General features: G+C 44.2%; 1 protein-coding gene across 2 annotated transcripts in view; it reads right to left on the bottom strand.

Annotated features, from left to right (window-relative positions):
- LHFPL3 (LHFPL tetraspan subfamily member 3) overlaps window positions 1–17,726 on the bottom strand; it is a 576,163-nt gene that overhangs the window by 53,317 nt on the left and 505,120 nt on the right. Inside the window, exon 3 of one of the 2 annotated variants that reach the window (XM_025379622.1) lies at window positions 9,461–9,508. The exons of the other annotated variant lie outside the window; for it this stretch is intronic. Within the exon in view, the coding sequence (XP_025235407.1) occupies window positions 9,492–9,508 (17 nt within the window). The 3' untranslated portion in view covers window positions 9,461–9,491. The remainder of the gene's footprint in view (window positions 1–9,460; window positions 9,509–17,726) is intronic. 2 annotated transcript variants of the gene reach the window in all.

Below are 17,726 nucleotides of genomic sequence, written 5' to 3'. Positions count from 1 at the left end.
TATATATATATATATATATATATATATATATATATATATATATATTGATTTTGACCTGGGAGGAAGGGGCAAGGTACTCTACTCTCTCTTTAAAAAAATCTCATTTAAAATGTAGCGCTGCACATTTTACTTAGACAAATGGTGCTACAGAAGTGATGTTTTCTTAATTTTGCTTTATTCCCTTTTTTCATACTGAAGCTATGAGAAATTACAAGCTTATTAATATGTCATTTGAGGCGCCAGACTTCAGACTGGAAGGTGATAAATGACCTAAATCATTTGTAATATGCTGGAAGTATGGACAATCTGTGTTGAGTATAAGAAGATACATTGTTGAAGAGAGTCTCTCATAATTAATGAATAGATGTCACATTGCCCTGTGCATATAGGAAGTTACCAGCTAGAGTATGCCATCCCGAAATACATTTGTTCGGTATAAGGATAATTTTGAGCTGATTATTTTGAGAAACTGCAGACACAGGAGAAGCTCTGAAGACAGGGTAGGAGTTCCCTTTTGTAAGGGAAATTCATATCCAGAAAGGAAATCTCCATTCATGAGGGTGAAATTCTGTGCTGAGTAAAGGAGGATGACTCTAAGTCAGACTTCTCCACGAAGGCGGCACTCACATATGGATACCAAACCTTCCACTTGTTTACCATGCTCTTCCTGGTCACCTCCCCCTAACTGGCCCTTGCAATACCCTCCTTTCTTTGTTTCAGCTGAAGATGGTATTTAAGCCTGAACTTAAAGTCACCTCTTTGAAATTTGCTCATGTCTCTGGGTATCTCCTATGTAAACATGAAGTTATGTTCTTAAACTTCTGTTTGTTTTTGTCTTGTTAACCTGTCTTTTATTATAGGGGTTCATCCCAGCTAAGAACTCAAAAGGGTAAAAGAATTGTTTTTCCTCCCCTGTGATGCTTGTCTAAATGCAAGCACCTCTTTGCTTTTTACCTTTAAGTTTCTTCCTTTTTTTCTCTGGTCGGTAAACAGATAAGATTGAAATTACCTACAGTCAGAGATTGGGAACTGTTTTCCCCCTACAGGACTAGAATTTCACCTCTAACATTGTGTAGAGGCAAAGATGATCGTCTCCAAGTCAAGGTGGAACTAGGCTGCAGATAGGACCAGCTACATAATTTGCAGACCCAGGGTTAAATTAAAATTGTTCAAAAAGCAGGAAAAAGTGCCATTAAAAGCACTAAAATACAAACATTTTCCCTTTTTCCTGTGGTCCCTCTCATCTTGTTGTGGGATTTTGAAAATATACTTTTTAATGTCATTCTAAGTAAATAAAAACAAAAAAATCAAATTAGCACTAATTTACCATTCATTTTTATTTCATGCAATGCCAGTTTAAATGCAAATGTCAGAGCATTTAATTCATCTGTACAATCACTGAAGTCACGCAATCTGCATTTTGTCCCTGGAAGGTGCTGTGCTCTGGCCAGAAAAGGCAAACACAGACAGATTCCAGAAGGTTGGAAGGAGGGAGAGAAAGGTCCCCCAGGCACAGAGTAGGCTCAAGTGAACTGGCTGAAAGCGCTCCGTCTGGCATGGGGGTGCTTAGGATCCTCACAGGCTGTCACTCAGGCCTGATGGCTTTTCAGAGTCTCCTTCCCACCAGCTGCTGGCCCAACTCATTGTTCCCTGTCTTGAGGAACCTCCCCTTCTCACTGGTGGTATTCCCAACCCACAGCAGACAAATGATCCTAAGGGTATTGTAATATCTCTACTAGGTAACTGGATCGAGGTGGGCAATAGGCTTGCTCCTCACTGAGCTGTGGACTCTGTCTGTGGCTTCTCAATGTCTGTGGACATTGTAGCACTGCCAGTCCTGGGCAGGGACAGACACTGCTATGCCCTGCCCCGAGATGCTTCAGGATAGGTGCGTTCAACTATGATCCTCTCTTCTGTGCCCAGACCCCTGCCTGGGGCAGACGGTGGCAGTGGTTACTGGGCAGGCACAGGGAAAGCAGGCTGGGCAGGGCTCAGGGTTTCAGGGTTCAGGAGAGTAGGCTGAGAACCCATCTGCAGGAAGGTGGGGGTGGGACTGGGAAGTGGGTGGAGGGAGGAGGAGGCAGCAGGAAGCTGGTCCCATGAACAGTCTCCATGCCCCCATCCCCCATGCTCCAGTGCCTCACTGTCCCATCAGAGTTCACTTGCAAAACACACATTCAAAGATACGACTATTAACAATGTCAAGACTGGGACTGCAGAGCATTAAACCACAAGCATGGGAGCCCTTGTGAGCTTGGATCCCTGTAGGACTGCACTGGTCATGTGGCTCTGGTGTAGGAGCAAAGAATATGGAGCTGGCCCTGGGGGCAGGAGCAAAGGACAGGTAAGTGAGATGAAAGTCAGAGCTTCCTGCCAGCATGGCCAGCCTGGCCTATTCCCAATTCCCAAACAGGATTCTTCCTAACCAGGACAACTCTGTGAAGACTGGCTTTGCTCTCTGGACAAAAGGCTTTTCTTCTCTTTACTACTGCCCTGCTTTCAGCACGGCCCTCCTCCTCCACCTCCCTTCCCTGCCTAGTGTCCTGATCCCCACTGCTGGGGGGCAGCAGGCTGCACATTTCTGGACCACCGAGTAAGTTTAAAATTCAAATCATTTGTGGCTTCTCTTTGGATTTTCCTTTGCAGCTCTGCCCTTTCTTGCTTCCCTTCTCTCTCTGTCTGAGAGAGGGGAGATCTGCCTTTTAATTATGTCTTACAGTTAACTAAGGTGGCATTCCCTGCCTGGCAGGATGCACGTGGCTTCAGCAGTTAATGCTGGTGAGGCTCTCTGAGCTCTTTGGGGTGTGTGTGAGGGTTAGGGGGTACTGCTTTCCAGGATGTGGGCAGCCCAACAAGAAAATTGAGAGGGAGAGGGAAAAAAGCTGGTGCAATTAACAGAAGCATGAAAAAGGTGGGAAAAGGAATGTGGGGAAATGGGTAAGGAAAGGAGGCAGAAGGGAGGAGGAAGGAACGATGGAAAGACCCAGCTTTTCCCCTGCTCCACCCTGGTGGTTTGAAAATAAAGGCTTGAGCCTGAGAAAGCCACTGCCCAAGTAGATGGTATCTTTGCAGTGCTGGTGCCTAGGCAATGTGAACCCTAGGTGACGGGTGACAAGGAGCTTCAGCGCCAAGTCTCTTGCTTTGCTCCTGTCAAATTCTTGAAAATGTGACTGAGTATCCTTAGTTTTCTTGGGGTATATCCAAAAGAATTAGTACCCCATGAAGGTGTGGGTGCTCTGGAGAGAACTGGAGGGTTAGATGGGGGAGATAAGTGATACAGAAGAGAACAATCTCTTTTGGAGCTCCCAGTAGGCCTAGAGCTGTGTTGAGGAGCGTTGGGACTTTATATTCACAACAATCTTCACGAATATGAACTTAATTTTTCCAGGGTGACCAATGCGTTGGCCGTATAAGCCAAGTATACTCATAACCTCAGATTTTGAAAGCCATTTTTTCCCCCAGCAGTTTGATAATCAGCTATCCTCTTGCGTCCTGTCGAGAAAGCAGCAGTAAATCTCCAGCTCTCTGAGAAGGAAGACGGGGCCACTTGCTCTCTGATGGACTCACAGCCTAGAGGTAACTCACGGCTTCTTGGTTGAGCCCAGCAGATCAGCCCAGAGACTCAGACTCCCAAGGAGATGTGTCCCCACACTCAGAAAACACCCAGCCACAGGCTTCCCGTTCTTTCTTTTCTCTCAGTAATTCACATTTCTTTCCAGAGAAATATTTCTTTTCTGAGTTATGATGCAGATACTACCGAGATGTTCCTTACAAGGGGAGCAACAACTAACGTGTCAAAGTAAACATTACGATCCCACCTGAAGACTTGGAATACTACGATATACTTGCTGAGATCTCTTTCATGACTGGCAAGACATGAGAACAATATTTATCTCTAAGAGAGAAGGTAAAATTGCTAGCAAAGATGGCGCTATTTCTTCTAGAGCAGAATCTGTCAAAGTGGTGGCCTGTGGGTCTCCCACATCAGAAGTACCTGGATGATGGTCAAAAAGCAGATTTATGCACACCACTGTAGAACTTCGGAATCTGTGTGGGTGACACCTCAGAACCTACATGTTAAATACTGGGAGTTTTACTTTTCTATCTATAGACATCTGAGAATCAGTGTTTGGAGTGGTGGCTCTCAAACCTTGGGGGGGTCTCAGAATCACCCAGAGGGCTTATGGAATACAGATTCCTGGGGCTCACCTCCACAGTTTCTGATTTAGCAGGTTTGGGGTCTGAACATCTGCATTTCTAATAAGTTTCTGGGCAATGCTGCTGGTCTAGAGGCTACATTTTGAGAACCACTAGTTTGGAACAATTAAAACAATTTAGTTTCACGTCAGTCAGGTGTAACCTACTTCCTGTCCTGGGGAAGCCCTCTGCATCAGGGTGTTGGAGGTAGTGGTGGTGCTGGGCTTGTTTTCTGTCTGTCTAGCAGGTGGATGTCTGGGGAAGCAGTTACTGGGGCTCAGAAAACACCACCCAAAAATGAAGTCCTCAGAAGCAGGCTCAGAAGCAAACGATCTTCTCTGAACTTCTTCTGCTCTCCTGTCTCCCAGTCCCATTCTCCCCCAAGGCTAGCCATAGAAACTATAATGGCAAAAACCGCAATTACTTTTTTTTTTTTTTTTTTTGATGGAGTTTCACTCTTGTCGCCCAGGCTGGAGTGCAGTGGTATGATCTCGGCTCACTGCAAACTCTGCCTCCCAGGTTCAAGTGATTCTGCTGCCTCAGCCTCCCGAGTAGCTGGGATTACAGGCGTCCACCACCATGCCCGGCTAATTTTGTATTTTTAGTAGAGATGGAGTTTCTCCATGTTGGTCAGGCCGGTCGCGAACTCCCGACCTCAGGTGATCCGCCCACCTTGGCCTCCCAAAGTGCTGGGATTACAGGCTAGAGCCACCGTGCCCGACCTAAAAAACGGCAATTACTTTTGCATGAACCTAATAGAATCCCTCTTCTCCAAGGCTGGTCACAGAAACCAGAACCCTCTTTTTCCAAAGCCAGGCATAGCATCTAAATCTAGTACTCTAACTTTCCCTCTGCTCTATCTGTATAAAAACTGGCCATAAAGAAATTTTCAGATCCACCTTGTTTGACTATTGGCCATAAGGCCCCCATTCCAGAGAGGGTCCTGCCCCATACCCAGGAAGGAAGGAATGCTGGCTCAGAGAGGCCAAGAAGAATCTAGACAGAGAGGCCTTGCTGGGTTTCCCCACTCACTCTATTAGCATTAGATCCTAACCATTTTGTCCAATCATATTTCTATATGGCTGTCCCTACTTCATTGAACCTCAGCAGAAAAATGGGCAATTTCCCCTGAATCTTTGGATCTTCATTCTGAAGGCTCCCAGGAATACATGTTAAATAAATTTATATGCCTTTTCTCTTATTAATCAATCTGCCGCATGTCACTGACTTTTCAGTGAACCTTAAGTGGGCCAAGGGCCTTGGCCCCCACACAGTGCAGGGCCACCCAGCCCCCAGGAGCCAGGCCAGTCTGTGCAGGGCCCTGAGGGAGCAAATTAATGTGTATCTCTGTCAGATGGCTAGGCTCTGTTGGCTGGTTCTTCAGACTCTCGAACGCTCAGTTAATTCTGGGGTTTCCTCTACGGCAAGACATGAAGGCCTGGCCAAATCTAGAGCTTCTAGTAGTTCTCAGAACTAAGCTGGAGTAACTAGAAGCAGAAAAGAAGGCAGAGTTGACTGGACACAGTGGCTCACACCTGTAATCCCAGAGCTTTGGGAGGCCGAAGTGGGTGGATGGCTTGAGCCCAGGAGTTCAAGACCAGCCTGGGCAACACAGTGAAACCCCATCTCTACTAAAAATACAAAAATTAGCCAGGTGTGGTAGCACATGTCTGTAGTCCCAGCTACTTGGGTGGGGGGCTGAGGTGGGAGGATTGCTTGAATCCAGAGGTGGAGGTTGCAGTGAGTTGAGATCGCGCCACTGTACTCCAGCCATGTGACAGAATGAGATCTTGTCTAACAAAAAAAAAAAAAAAAAAAAAGCAGAGTCCTCATCATCACCGTGGCTAACCAGGAAACCAACTTGGCATGTTTGCATGCTGACAGGCCATCAGGCCTCCAGGCTGATATTTTAGGGTCTCAGGCCATAGATGTGCCCCTTCTTCTGAAATATTTAGAAAGCATTTCAGGCTGAGGCTTGCACAGACAGTGGAGTGCTTTGCTGTGGCTCAGGAGCAGTCCACAGAACTCCTTTCCTCCATCCGTCCCCTTCCCCTTTTCCTTCCCCTTCCCTTCCTCTCCCTACCTCCCTTTCCTCAGACACCTGCAGTTTCCAATTTGGTCACTAGAGGGCTCAGCAGGACAATGATTATCCTAGGAAGGGGCAAAGAAGGACCTGAAAGAAGCCTGAAATCCACCCCCTACTCCAAGCTGGTTGACTGTTGTTTGGGGGCTCTCCAGCAAAGGGAGAACTAAGGCAAGGAGCTTGTGATGCTTGCCTGCCTGCCCAGCATCCTCAGCGGGAAGACCAACTAGTCTTGTGTGGCTGCCCAAGAATGCCATTTTCCTCTTCAAACAGTGCTGCAGTTGTCACAGGAGAAGGAATGGTAACACCAGGGCAGTGATAGTTGCCAAGAATTAGTCCCCTTCATTATCTCCAACAGCTGCTTCCCTCAAATGACATGGTGGACTATCATCTTTCAATCTTACATGAAGTGCCATGCAGAGGTGGCATCAAGAGTCTCTTTGCACAACCCTTTCAGCCAGATGTGCTGCCTCTCAGTCCCTTCTCTGCCAAAATTCTGGAGCTGAAATTCTATCCTGGTAATACTTTCTGAGGCCATAGCTCTTTGTGGTGCTATTTGTCCAGTGCACTAGAACCTAAGAAGTACACAAGAAATGATCCACCTCTGTGATTTTCCCTGTTCTGCCATATCCTGTCCTGCTCCTCCCATCAGATTTTGAATCAGTGTCAGATTCAGGGAAGGCTGCTGCAGACTAGATGCGTTTGTTTGGAAAAAGTTGTGTAATTGGCTACACTTGATATATGAAAACCCAAATGGACCAAAATGTTAAATCAAGCGATGAGTTTTTGCTCTCTAAAAAAGATTCATCATAGCCAGTCACAGTGGCTTATGCCTGTAATCCCAGCACTTTGGGAGGCCAAGGCAGGTGGATCACTTGAGGTCAGGAGTTCGATATCAGCCTGGCCAACATGGCGAAATCTCGTCTCTATTAAAAATACAAAACATTAGCTGGGCGTGGTGGTGTGTACCTGTAGTCCCAGCTACTCGGGAGGCAGAGGCAGGAGAATCGCTCAAACCTGGGAATTGGAGGTTGCAGTGAGCTGAGATTGTGCCACTGCACTCCAGCCTGGGCAACAGAGCGAGACTCTATCTCCAAGAAAAAAAAAATCATCATAAAAATGTCATTTACTTGCCATGGAAAGAGAAAGCTCTGTTAAAAAAGTGACATTGCATATTTGGTTAATAAGTGTAATTCCATAATTTTATGTAAATGAAGGATGTATCTCAAAACTCTGCTGAAAGCTGGCATGTGTGGGTTTCTATTCTTGCCTTATTGGCTTTTGAATTATTCTCCGACTTCCTCAGAGACTTCCCTGGCCTTGTTAACTTGGTTAGCAATACACTGAAAAGGAGAGAATGTAACCTTGTTCACCTGCTGGATCTGCTCAAGTTCCAGAGCTCTGATCAGTGATATCTCAGGAAGAAGAGAAGTCCATACCAGCTGGATAACCTCAAACTACTGAAATCGGCTGATTTGAGATGACCAAACCGGAGCTTGCCACATCTATCTGAGTCTGATAGGTCCGTGTAAAGGGCACAGGCTGTGTGCTCCTCATCTGCACCTTCTCCTTCCTGCCCTTGTTCTTCTTCAGTTAGTAACAGAAAATCACAAGGCCCTTGCTCCTGGAGGCTGTCCCCATTTGCAAAGCCTGACTATAACTTCTTTCATAATCCTACAGACGAAAATGAATATTGCGGGAGGAAACTGCATGAAAAGCCCGAGGTTGCTCAGCAAACTTAGCATCATGTACTTTTGAAATCAGCTGCTTTCAAACTCATTTTATAGATGAGGAGCCCAAGGTCCAGAGAGGCATAGCAACTTTCTCAAGCTCACCCAGATACTTCGTGGCAGAGCCAGGAGAGGGACTTGGGGTCCTTTCTTGGGATGTAGGCTCCTTCACTTTTCAAAGGCTCTCCTGGTAGTGTGCAAGAGATTCTCTTCCAGAGAGAAATGAACTGGGATATCACACCAAAAAGATGCTTTGATGGGAAGAGGAGGATTAAGTTTTAATCCAGGCTCTGCCCCCATCTTGGGCAAGTTACGTTCTCTCTTGAAACCTTGGCCATTTCCTGTGAATTAAGGGATTTGGAGTGAAGGCTCCGTCTCTAAGGACTCATCAGTTCTAGAATTCTGTTTGTAAACGATGGGTTGGGTCTCAACACTGCAGGGGCTTGGGCAGCACTCAGTCATATCTCATAAGAGCCCCTCTAATTTTACATTCTTGTCATTGCTGCCAACTATCTTGGGAAGTTTCCTGCAAATTTCCATTCAACACACACCAGAAACTTCAGTGAAATTGAGAACAAGAGGCGGTTCCAACCCTGCAATCACAGTCAGGATCATATTTTAAATGTTCCAGGTATGCTCTTAGGGACAAATACCTCCTTCTCAATTTATTCTGTAAATCGAGTTTATCACATATTGGAATCACTCAGTTTGGAGATATAGGTAATGGAAAATCAAGGAACACCAGAAGGAATTGTGTGTGTGTGCATGTGTGTGTATGTGTAAACAGTACAATGAAGGGCCACTAGAGTCTGTATCTGGCTTGAAACCCATTATTCTTTTTCCTTCGTAGTCACAGTTTTGTTCCATCACATACACAAGTGTACACAGGGAACATAATACATGAGAAGATGACCTCTTCTCTCCATGGCTCATTTTGGCCCTGTTAGTTGGCACAATGGTGTTTACTTTCACTTAGCATTCACTCTACGGAGACTCCCACAGCAGTAATCCGCTTAAGGCTGGTGGCCCCAGAGAATGCCGCATAGCAAAGGACAAGGTTTGTACAGAGATGCCCACATGTGTGGTTCCACACTCTGTAGTAGTATGTTGCAGTGAGAGTGTGGACACATGCCTAGAATTCTAAAAGCTCATCATCCACGTGCTCATTGTCAGAGAACAATAACCAAACACATCCCCCAGGACTCCCCAGCTCCTTCCCAGGGAGGTGCCAGGCTGACAGCTGCAAGTGCCAGAGATTGTGGGAGAGAGAGGCACAGATATAAAATCAGGAACAAAGACAGAAGATTTATGGCTTGAAGCGGCAGTTTCATGCGGCCCAAGTGCTAAGCGCTGAAAGCGGGAATCAGAGAACAGCAGAGAAAACATGCGGGAACAGAAGGCAGAAGCGCACAAAACACAGCTGAACCCACAAAGCCATGCTCACACTTACATGGTGTGGTCTCACACTACCTTAGTTTGCCTTAAGCATTTCCATCATCTGAGAGTGTGGGAGGAAAAAACAGAACATTAAAGGTAAAATAAGTTAAGAGCTCACACTTGGTTTTTTAAAGATTAAAACAAACAACGTCATTCCTGGCTATTCCATTGACGGTGTGCAGAGACATGCTTGGTGATTCACAATGAGGAAAATCACAGTCCTGAGAGCCAGACTGCCTGGTTCAAACTTTAGTCCTGCTACTAGCTGGCTGCGCGACCTGGGCAAGTGTCTTAACTTCCCGTGCTTTGGTTTCCTAATCGTAAAATGGGCCAATAGTAGCACTTACCTCACCACGTTGTGGTGAGGATGGAATGGATTACCGCATGGGAAATACTTAGAGGCTGGGTGCAGTGGCTCACGGCTGTAATCCCAGCACTTTGGGAGGCCGAGGTGGGTGGATCACTTGAGGTCAGGAGTTTGAGATCAACCTGACCAACATGGCAAAATCCCATTTCTACTAAAAATGCAAAATTTAGCTGGGCATGGGAGTGGGTGCCTGTAATCCCTGCTACATGGGAGTCTGAGGCAGGGAGAATTGCTTGAACCTGGGAGGCAAAGGTTGCAATGAGCCAAGATCATGCCACTGCACTCCAGCCTGGGTGACAGCAAAATTGCATTTCAAAAAAATAAAAGAAATACTTAGAATATCTCTATTATTCTACAAGCCCAAGGAAAGAATATTCCTAGTCAATACCAAGCATTATCTAAGAGTTAGACACCATCGTTGTTTTTATTACTTTTATCTTTCGTTTCCTCAGACAATACCACCCAAAGGAGAGGAAAAAGAAGTGAAAGTCAAGGACTTGGAGAGAATTTTAGATGCTCAATAAGAAAAATAATCAAGGGAAAAAGACAAAAGTTAAAAACACAGGGATTGAGCAATCGTTCCAAGTGTCATTAAAATTCTTTGAGGACATCATTTCACATTCTGGATTATCCTAAAGCAATTCAGAGTAGCTTTAAAAGAAAGATAAGTAAAAATCAATTGTACACACACAGATCAATTAGAACTCTAAAGCCTGGTTCATGCCAGATGCTTCAAGGCTATGCATACATCCTCAGGTATTGCCCTGTCATGCTGTTGTCTTCCATTTTCTCAATTGCCTCCATCTAGTGCCTCACAGAGAGCTGCTGAAAGGTGCCAGTGCGTGGATGGGAGTTTGGGGTGGTGCTGGTGTGAGGATCAACTGGTTGATCATGCAGGCGGGTGAACTTCTCTCCCCATTCTTTCCCAGAACCATTTCATTAGCTTTGCCCTCACTTGGCAGGACACTGTGGTCAAACAGGGAAGAATGGGACACTTAGTCTAAAAGGTACCTGCAAGCAAAATGCCCTGTGGATGACCTGGGCTTGAGTCTGCCTTTGCTGACCATGCTCTGAGTCCCTACTTGGTCAGCACCAGTGCCCAGTTAGTTCCTCACTTTTCCTCAATTTGAATCCCATTCTCTCCACCTCCCAGTGGTGCATTCGCTCATGTAGATGGGCCTATTGAGAAAGGTCTTATTTAAAAACATGTAGCGTTCCATGAAACTCAGATTAATGGGTTGTCATCTCCTTCTGGACACCCAATTCCTTCCCCTCCAACACCTCCTATCTGATTGATAGCTTCTCATTTCCTGCTTCCCATCTGGCCCTCTTCTTACTTCTCTCTTTTGGTCACTTGTATTCATCACTGGCCTGAGATAGTTTTCAGAATAGAAGGTGCAGGCCTCTCCTCTAAGTTTCTTTCTGCTCCTTGTCACTTTTTCAAAGGCATGAACGACTGTATTGACTCTTTTTAGGATATGAGTATTTGGATGAAGTGACTCGATTGATTATATGAATTTGGGTGTCAGAAATACCATTTCAAATGAGAAATGAAAAGCGACCTTGGAAGTTTTTAGCTGATGGAACACAGAGAGGAAGAATGTTGAGGAACACATCAGAGTCCGTTGGGGAGTCTTGCCTAACTCACCTTTCCAGAAAGGGTGAGTTCCCTGCCTTCGCTCCCTGAGACACAGAGCGCAGCAATGTGCTCAGCTTCCATCGAGGTGCATTCTTCCACTGTGGAGGTGGAAGTGTGTGTGTTTATCTGTGGTCCCACACTGTTGTGCTCTGAGAAGACCTCTGCTTTGAGCAGGGTTTTAACCCAGATCATTAAAAAATATGTAAATGCACTCCAGAGTTGTAGAATTCCCCAGCTCAGTAGCTGCCAGTTGAGCTGCAGGCTCCCAGAGTCTGGGCTTGGGTTTTTATTTCTTGGGCAGCCTCTCACTATGTCAAGTACAGCATGCCCCGTGCTGCAGGTAGGGGTTAGGGCTGCCAGGAATGGTAGCTTCATTTGTCTGGCAGGGAGGTTGGCTTTTAAAAGACATGGTCTTAGATCTTTCCAATCAGAGGTACTGTTTCAAGGACACACATTATAGTGCTCATGCTCTGGAACACAGAGAGATACCTTGATCTGTTCAACACCTTTTTGAAGGGGTGCTATTTATGTCATCAGAATGTTGCTCAGGCAAAAGTGCACACAGGCAAAAGAGGTAGAAGATACTTAGAGAAGCAAAGACATTTTCAACCAGAAAAAGTAGGTATATTGAATTGGTGTTTGCAGAAATTGAGACAATTAAACAGAATTATTAATCAATTAACCAAATTATAACTAGGCTAGGAAATACAAGATGATTTCAAAGGAAATCATTTCAAATAAGTCATTATCTTGCTTTGGAATCATCATCTGGCATTATCGTCTTGCATTTGGTTCCACAACAGACGAAGAAGGTCATTATTTTGACAGAAGAGATAGAGGCAGTTACGCTTTTTGTGTCGAGGAGACAAGCAATGCCACATCTCCTGGAGTGTCAGTGAGCTCTTCAGCCTGCAGGACTCCATCTGGAAGGCTGGAGGTCTCAATGCAGCGAGGACAGCCATGGCATTATCATCCCATACACTGTGAGTTTTAGTCAAGAGTTCAATGGCAGTCACTTCTAAGGTCTGCTCTGGGCTCCAGGGCCCAATCCCCTCCCCAGGCAGGCTATGTGTATTCCTAGGTGTAAGCTGTCAGGCTAGGTTTTGGTGGGTAGCCCATGTAGGTAAAAGCACCCCCCACAAAAGGTTCTACCACTAGAGGAGGAGCTGATGTCTGAGTAACCTTAAGAGTATTTTGCTGTGCTATGCCTAACTCATCAAAATAACTGATTTTTCTTTTTTTTAAAGGATTGTGTGTGTGTGTGAGGAGGTTGATCAGAACAGACATGCTGGTTAGGGTAGTTGGGAACAGTTTAGAAACTGATTTTAATCCTTTATAAAAGTGCTGTCTAGAACAGATGAAATATGCATGGTGGGGGAAGGTAGGGAGCATAGAGAGGAGGAGAGGAGGGGGAGGATGAGTTTGAGGGAGGGCAGGACAGGAAGTCGCTCCCACTGGATCTGCACCATGATGGATGAAGCCTCATCAGGCCTCTTTTATCTCTCCTTTTGCTTTCTCTGGTGTCAGGAGTGGAGAAACTATTTGCCTTGAGATCTCCTGAGACAATAGAGGGGCAATGAGGACCACATCAACAAAGCATCTTCTTCTTCTTTTTTTTTCAGACAGAGTCTCGCTGTGTTGCCCAGGTTAGAGTGCAGTGGCGCGATCTCGGCTCACTGCAAGCTCCGCCTCCCGGTTCATGCCATTGTCCTGCCTCAGCCTCCCGAGTAGCTGGGACTACAGGTGCCCACCACCACACCTGGCTAATTTTTTGTATTTTTAGTAGAGACAGGGTTTCAACGTGTTAGCCAGGATGGTCTCGATCTCCTAACCTCGTGATCCGACCGCCTTGGCCTCCCAAAGTGCTGGGATTAAGCATCATTCTTTTGAGGGAGTATAAAATGCCCTACTCTCTTTTTGAATTAGTAAGGGGAACATAAAACTCAAATAAATGGGTGCAAAAATTATTTTACAGATCCACCCAGTTTTATGTTATTGCTAGTAAAAAGAGGCAGTTGAGAGGAGAGAAGAGAGGTAGAGAGACAGCCAACAGGCAGTGAGATTCACAGAAGGAGCAAAGAAGAGATAAAAATGAAAGCTCTGCACACAGAAAGTCATACATGGGAGAGCAGACATGTGATGGCTTAGGGACAGCCACACACAGGTACCCCCAAAGACACACACACACACACACACACACACACACACACACACACACACACACATATCCCACATAATGCATCGTAATACATATTGACTTGAATCAGTATCTTTCTTTGATCATCATTCCGTTTTCCATAGACACAACGAGGATGCAATGTCCTTATCCATGCCCCTAGGATGGAGAAAATAAGTCGAGGTGAAGCTGGGTTTTATGCAGAACGTGGACTGCAGGCCACTGAGGAAGGTTCTGTCTTAGCTACATAGTCACGCCTCATGAAAAAACTCTTCGGGGTCTCCCTGACCCCTGAAAATGATCCCTGGGGTCATAGGGGTTGTATTCCAATGAAGGCAATGGGATGTACTTTTGTGCATTTTTCTATAAGATGGGAGAGGATTTCTTAGAGAAAAGGAAGATCAATGCCCCTGCCAAAAGGCAGCGGAGGCTTGCTGGTACCATGCATGTGTGGGTGAGGCATACTTTCCTCTGTGCTATGAGCCCACGGACACGCTTTTTACCATCATTGCTCCTAGTGAAGAACTCTGACTATTCACAGGACTCACTAAATATAAGAATCACTCATCATGGAGGCTCAACTAATGAGCTGATAAGCTTATTTATTATACTCGAAACATTAAAAAAGACAACCTTCATGTTTCTATTTGATTTATTCAAACTTGAATGAACTGTGGTCTCATTCATTTAGAATATTAGAAAAACCACCAAAATGTCCTTCTGACTATTTCTTTTTATTTGGGTGATTTTCACTAAGCCCTGGGAATTTAGGTTCTATGGTTTAATTTCCCACTTCCTAGGTAGTAGTAGATAACAGGTGGAATGCTGAGTATTGACTGTATGCATCCCTCCTGGATATTTGGTGTTCAGTGTGGGGAGGGTAGCAATAAAAAGTACAGAAATGAAGGAAACTGGGAGTGGTAGCTCCTGCCTGTAATCCCGGTACTTCAGGAGGCCGAGGTAGGAGGATCACTTGAGTTCAGGAGTTCAAGACCAGCCTAGGCAACAAGGCCCTGGTCTCTACATTGAAGGAAAGAAAATTAGCATGGTGGCATGTGCCAGTAGTCCCAGCTACTCCGGAGGCTGAGGCTGAGCTTGAGCCTGCGAGATTGAGGGTGTAATAGTTGTGATTGTGCCACTGCACTCCAGACTGGGTGACAGACTGAGACCTTGTCTCAAAAAGATTAAAAAAAAAAAAAAAAAAAGAAAGAAAACCCACAATAAAAAACAAACAAACAAAAAAGAAATGAAAGTCCTCGAGAAAATGATTTTTAATTGAGAGGCCTTTCAGAGAAGGAATACAAGATAGTATTGTAATTTAGTGTTAGAATCAAAGAAGTTTAGGGCTGCGTGTGAACTTGGTAATTTTCCAGTCCAAATTTTATAGATGTTTCCTAATCTATAAAATGAAGCAAATTTACTGGATAATAATAATTAACATCATTAATAATTATATGTAATAATTATTCATTATAATTGTCAATTTTAATACGTATAACTATAATTAATTTTAATGATCAATTAATTAATAATATTAATTATCTGGTCAGCTTGCTTCATGTTGTAGATTAGGAAACAAAAACTCAGAGGACAAGTGAAAGCCTGTTATGGACAGAGTTAGTGGTAGACCTCCTGACTCATGATCCAGGACCACCCCACCATACTTCTTCCCATTTTCAACAGAAGAACAAAGTTTTCTAAGCAATACACCCATCAGGTAATATGAGTAATATAGCCAACCTACCCTCTGAGTACAGAGAGACTTAATATCTTCCAAGCAAGTGTTACAGGTGTGAGCCTCTGTGGCCAGCCAGAAATGTTAATTTAAGTTTTTTTCTTTCTTTCTGTTTTTAAGACAGAGTCTTGCTTTGTTGCCCAGGCTGGAGTGCAGTGGTGTGATCTCAGCTCACTGGAACCTCCACTTCCTGGGTTCAAATTATTCTTGTGCCTTAGCCTCCCAAGTAGCTGGGATTACAGGTGTTTGCCACCTTGCCTGGTTAATTTTTTGTATTTCTAGTAGAGATGGGGGTTTCGCCATGTTGGCCAGGCTGGTCTTGAACTTCTGACCTCAAGTGATCTGCCCGCCTCGGCCTCCCAATATGCTGAGATTACAGGCATGAGCCACCACGCTTGGCCCCGAAATTGTTAATTTTATAATATAAAAGAAATTCAGGTTTCCAATCTGCCATATAGGTGAAAACCCTCCGGATTTCAGGACCGGAGTTCTGTTGACTGAAATGCACTTTAAACACCTCAGCTGGCCTTGAAGGTTAGTTAAGTTCCCTGTTTTCACAATCTCACCAATTTAACACTGCCATCCTGTCCTCCCTCTGGGGTGACAGGTGGCTAAAACCACATTTAGATTTTCCTCTGAGGGGAAATTTCTCTCTCCTTGATGGTCTCACTGTTCTGTGTCTCACAGCCTACTAGGAACCTCCCCTTGGGAGTGTCTCTTCTCTGCCTACCTGCTTTCATCTACTCTGGGGTCAGAATATTCTCTTTCTTTAAGAATTCATTCCCTGGTGGAAATGTAAGCATGCTAGAATTTAGTCTGGGCTCTTACAGCATTGTTTCTGTTTTTGCTTTAGCCATTATTGAAAGTGATTTTTTAAAAAATGAAATGGGTCCTGGTACTTACTACATTATTTTGGTTAAAAAGATGAAGCAATGTTTCTCTGTACTTGCACATTCCAACACAGCAGTCCCTAGACACATGTGGCTATTTAAATTAAAATAAGACACAATTAAAAATTCAGTTCCTCAATTTCACTAGACACATTTCAAGCACTCAAAAGGGTATGAAATTGGACAGAGCAGATATAGAACATTTCCATCACTGTTTTGCAAGACAGTGCTGCTCTATAACACTTACTACGCTTTAGTCAAATTTGAAAGCAAGCTGTGTACTTTGTTCTACAAGTCAGATTCTGGAAAAGATACAATGAAACATAAATATGTCAGCTACAGTCAAAACTCATCGGTAAAATAATAATACAGTTGGAATTCTGGGTGTCTTTATGTTCAAGTCAGCCACACACAGCCTTATCACTTAATTTAGATTCTAATAAAGTCAGACTTCATTTAAATGAAGAACTGACTTTCACTACAATGGTAGTTCTTCTCAATGGAGGTGTATATGTAGGGTTAGAAGCAGAGGTGGAAGTACACAGCAAAATGTATCAGAAACACCTGAGAACTTGCACAGAACTAGCTGTTTCCACCCTCCCTAGATAGGATTGGATTTAGTTAGAGGGGCAGGTGCGAAACAAAGGGCCTCTGTCTTTTGATAAAGTTTCTCAGATGGTTTTCATGTGTTTTTCCCAGCTGCATCCCTCCAGTTGAGAACCAAAAGGATGGCTAATTACAGAATGGCAACGGTCATTGGGGTAAGTTATATCCATAAGTCCTTATGTAGGTTAAGCTCTGATTACTGGGACTGATTTCATGAGCAATTCTGTACTAAGTCTAAGTAGAGTGGGTAAGACCTCTGGTTCACAAGGTTATGTTGTTTCTTAATATAACATGGTTATACTGTTTCTCAAGGTTATATTGAAGGCATGCTAGCATCAAACATTTATTCGTTTAAGAATCACTTATTGAATGTCTAATAATGTCTATCAAACACTGTGATAAGTATTGTGGAATATGGTCAAATAAGTAAGCAATGGCACTGGAATGTGGCAGCTAAATTCCTGTGTGGGCTTTGAGTTAGACTGAGTTTAAAATTGGTACTTTCTATAGGGTTCAGTGTATACTGCTCAGGTGATGGGTGCACGAAAATCTCACAAATCACCACTAAAGAACTTACTCATGTAACCAAACACCACCTGTTCCCTAATAACCTATGGACATAAAGATAAAAAAAATAAATTTGGTGCTTTTTAGCTGTGTGTCCTCAGGCAAACTACTCAACCTCCTCAAGGCTCAGTTTCTTGCATTAAATTGGGAATAATGTTAGCACTTACTTTATGGGATTATTAATGAGGATTGAATAATATAAAATACACAGGGAAGATTTAGTACAATTTAGTGACTACAGCATTAAAGAGTATATAGTTGAGTGCGGAAGATAAACCTACTTAAGCTACACTCCTCCT

This window comes from Theropithecus gelada, chromosome 3 (genome assembly GCF_003255815.1).
Source record: "Theropithecus gelada isolate Dixy chromosome 3, Tgel_1.0, whole genome shotgun sequence".
In the NCBI taxonomy this organism is placed as follows: domain Eukaryota; kingdom Metazoa; phylum Chordata; class Mammalia; order Primates; family Cercopithecidae; genus Theropithecus; species Theropithecus gelada.
Note: the sequence above shows the minus strand (reverse complement) of the source record. Positions and strands in the feature narration are given on the sequence as shown.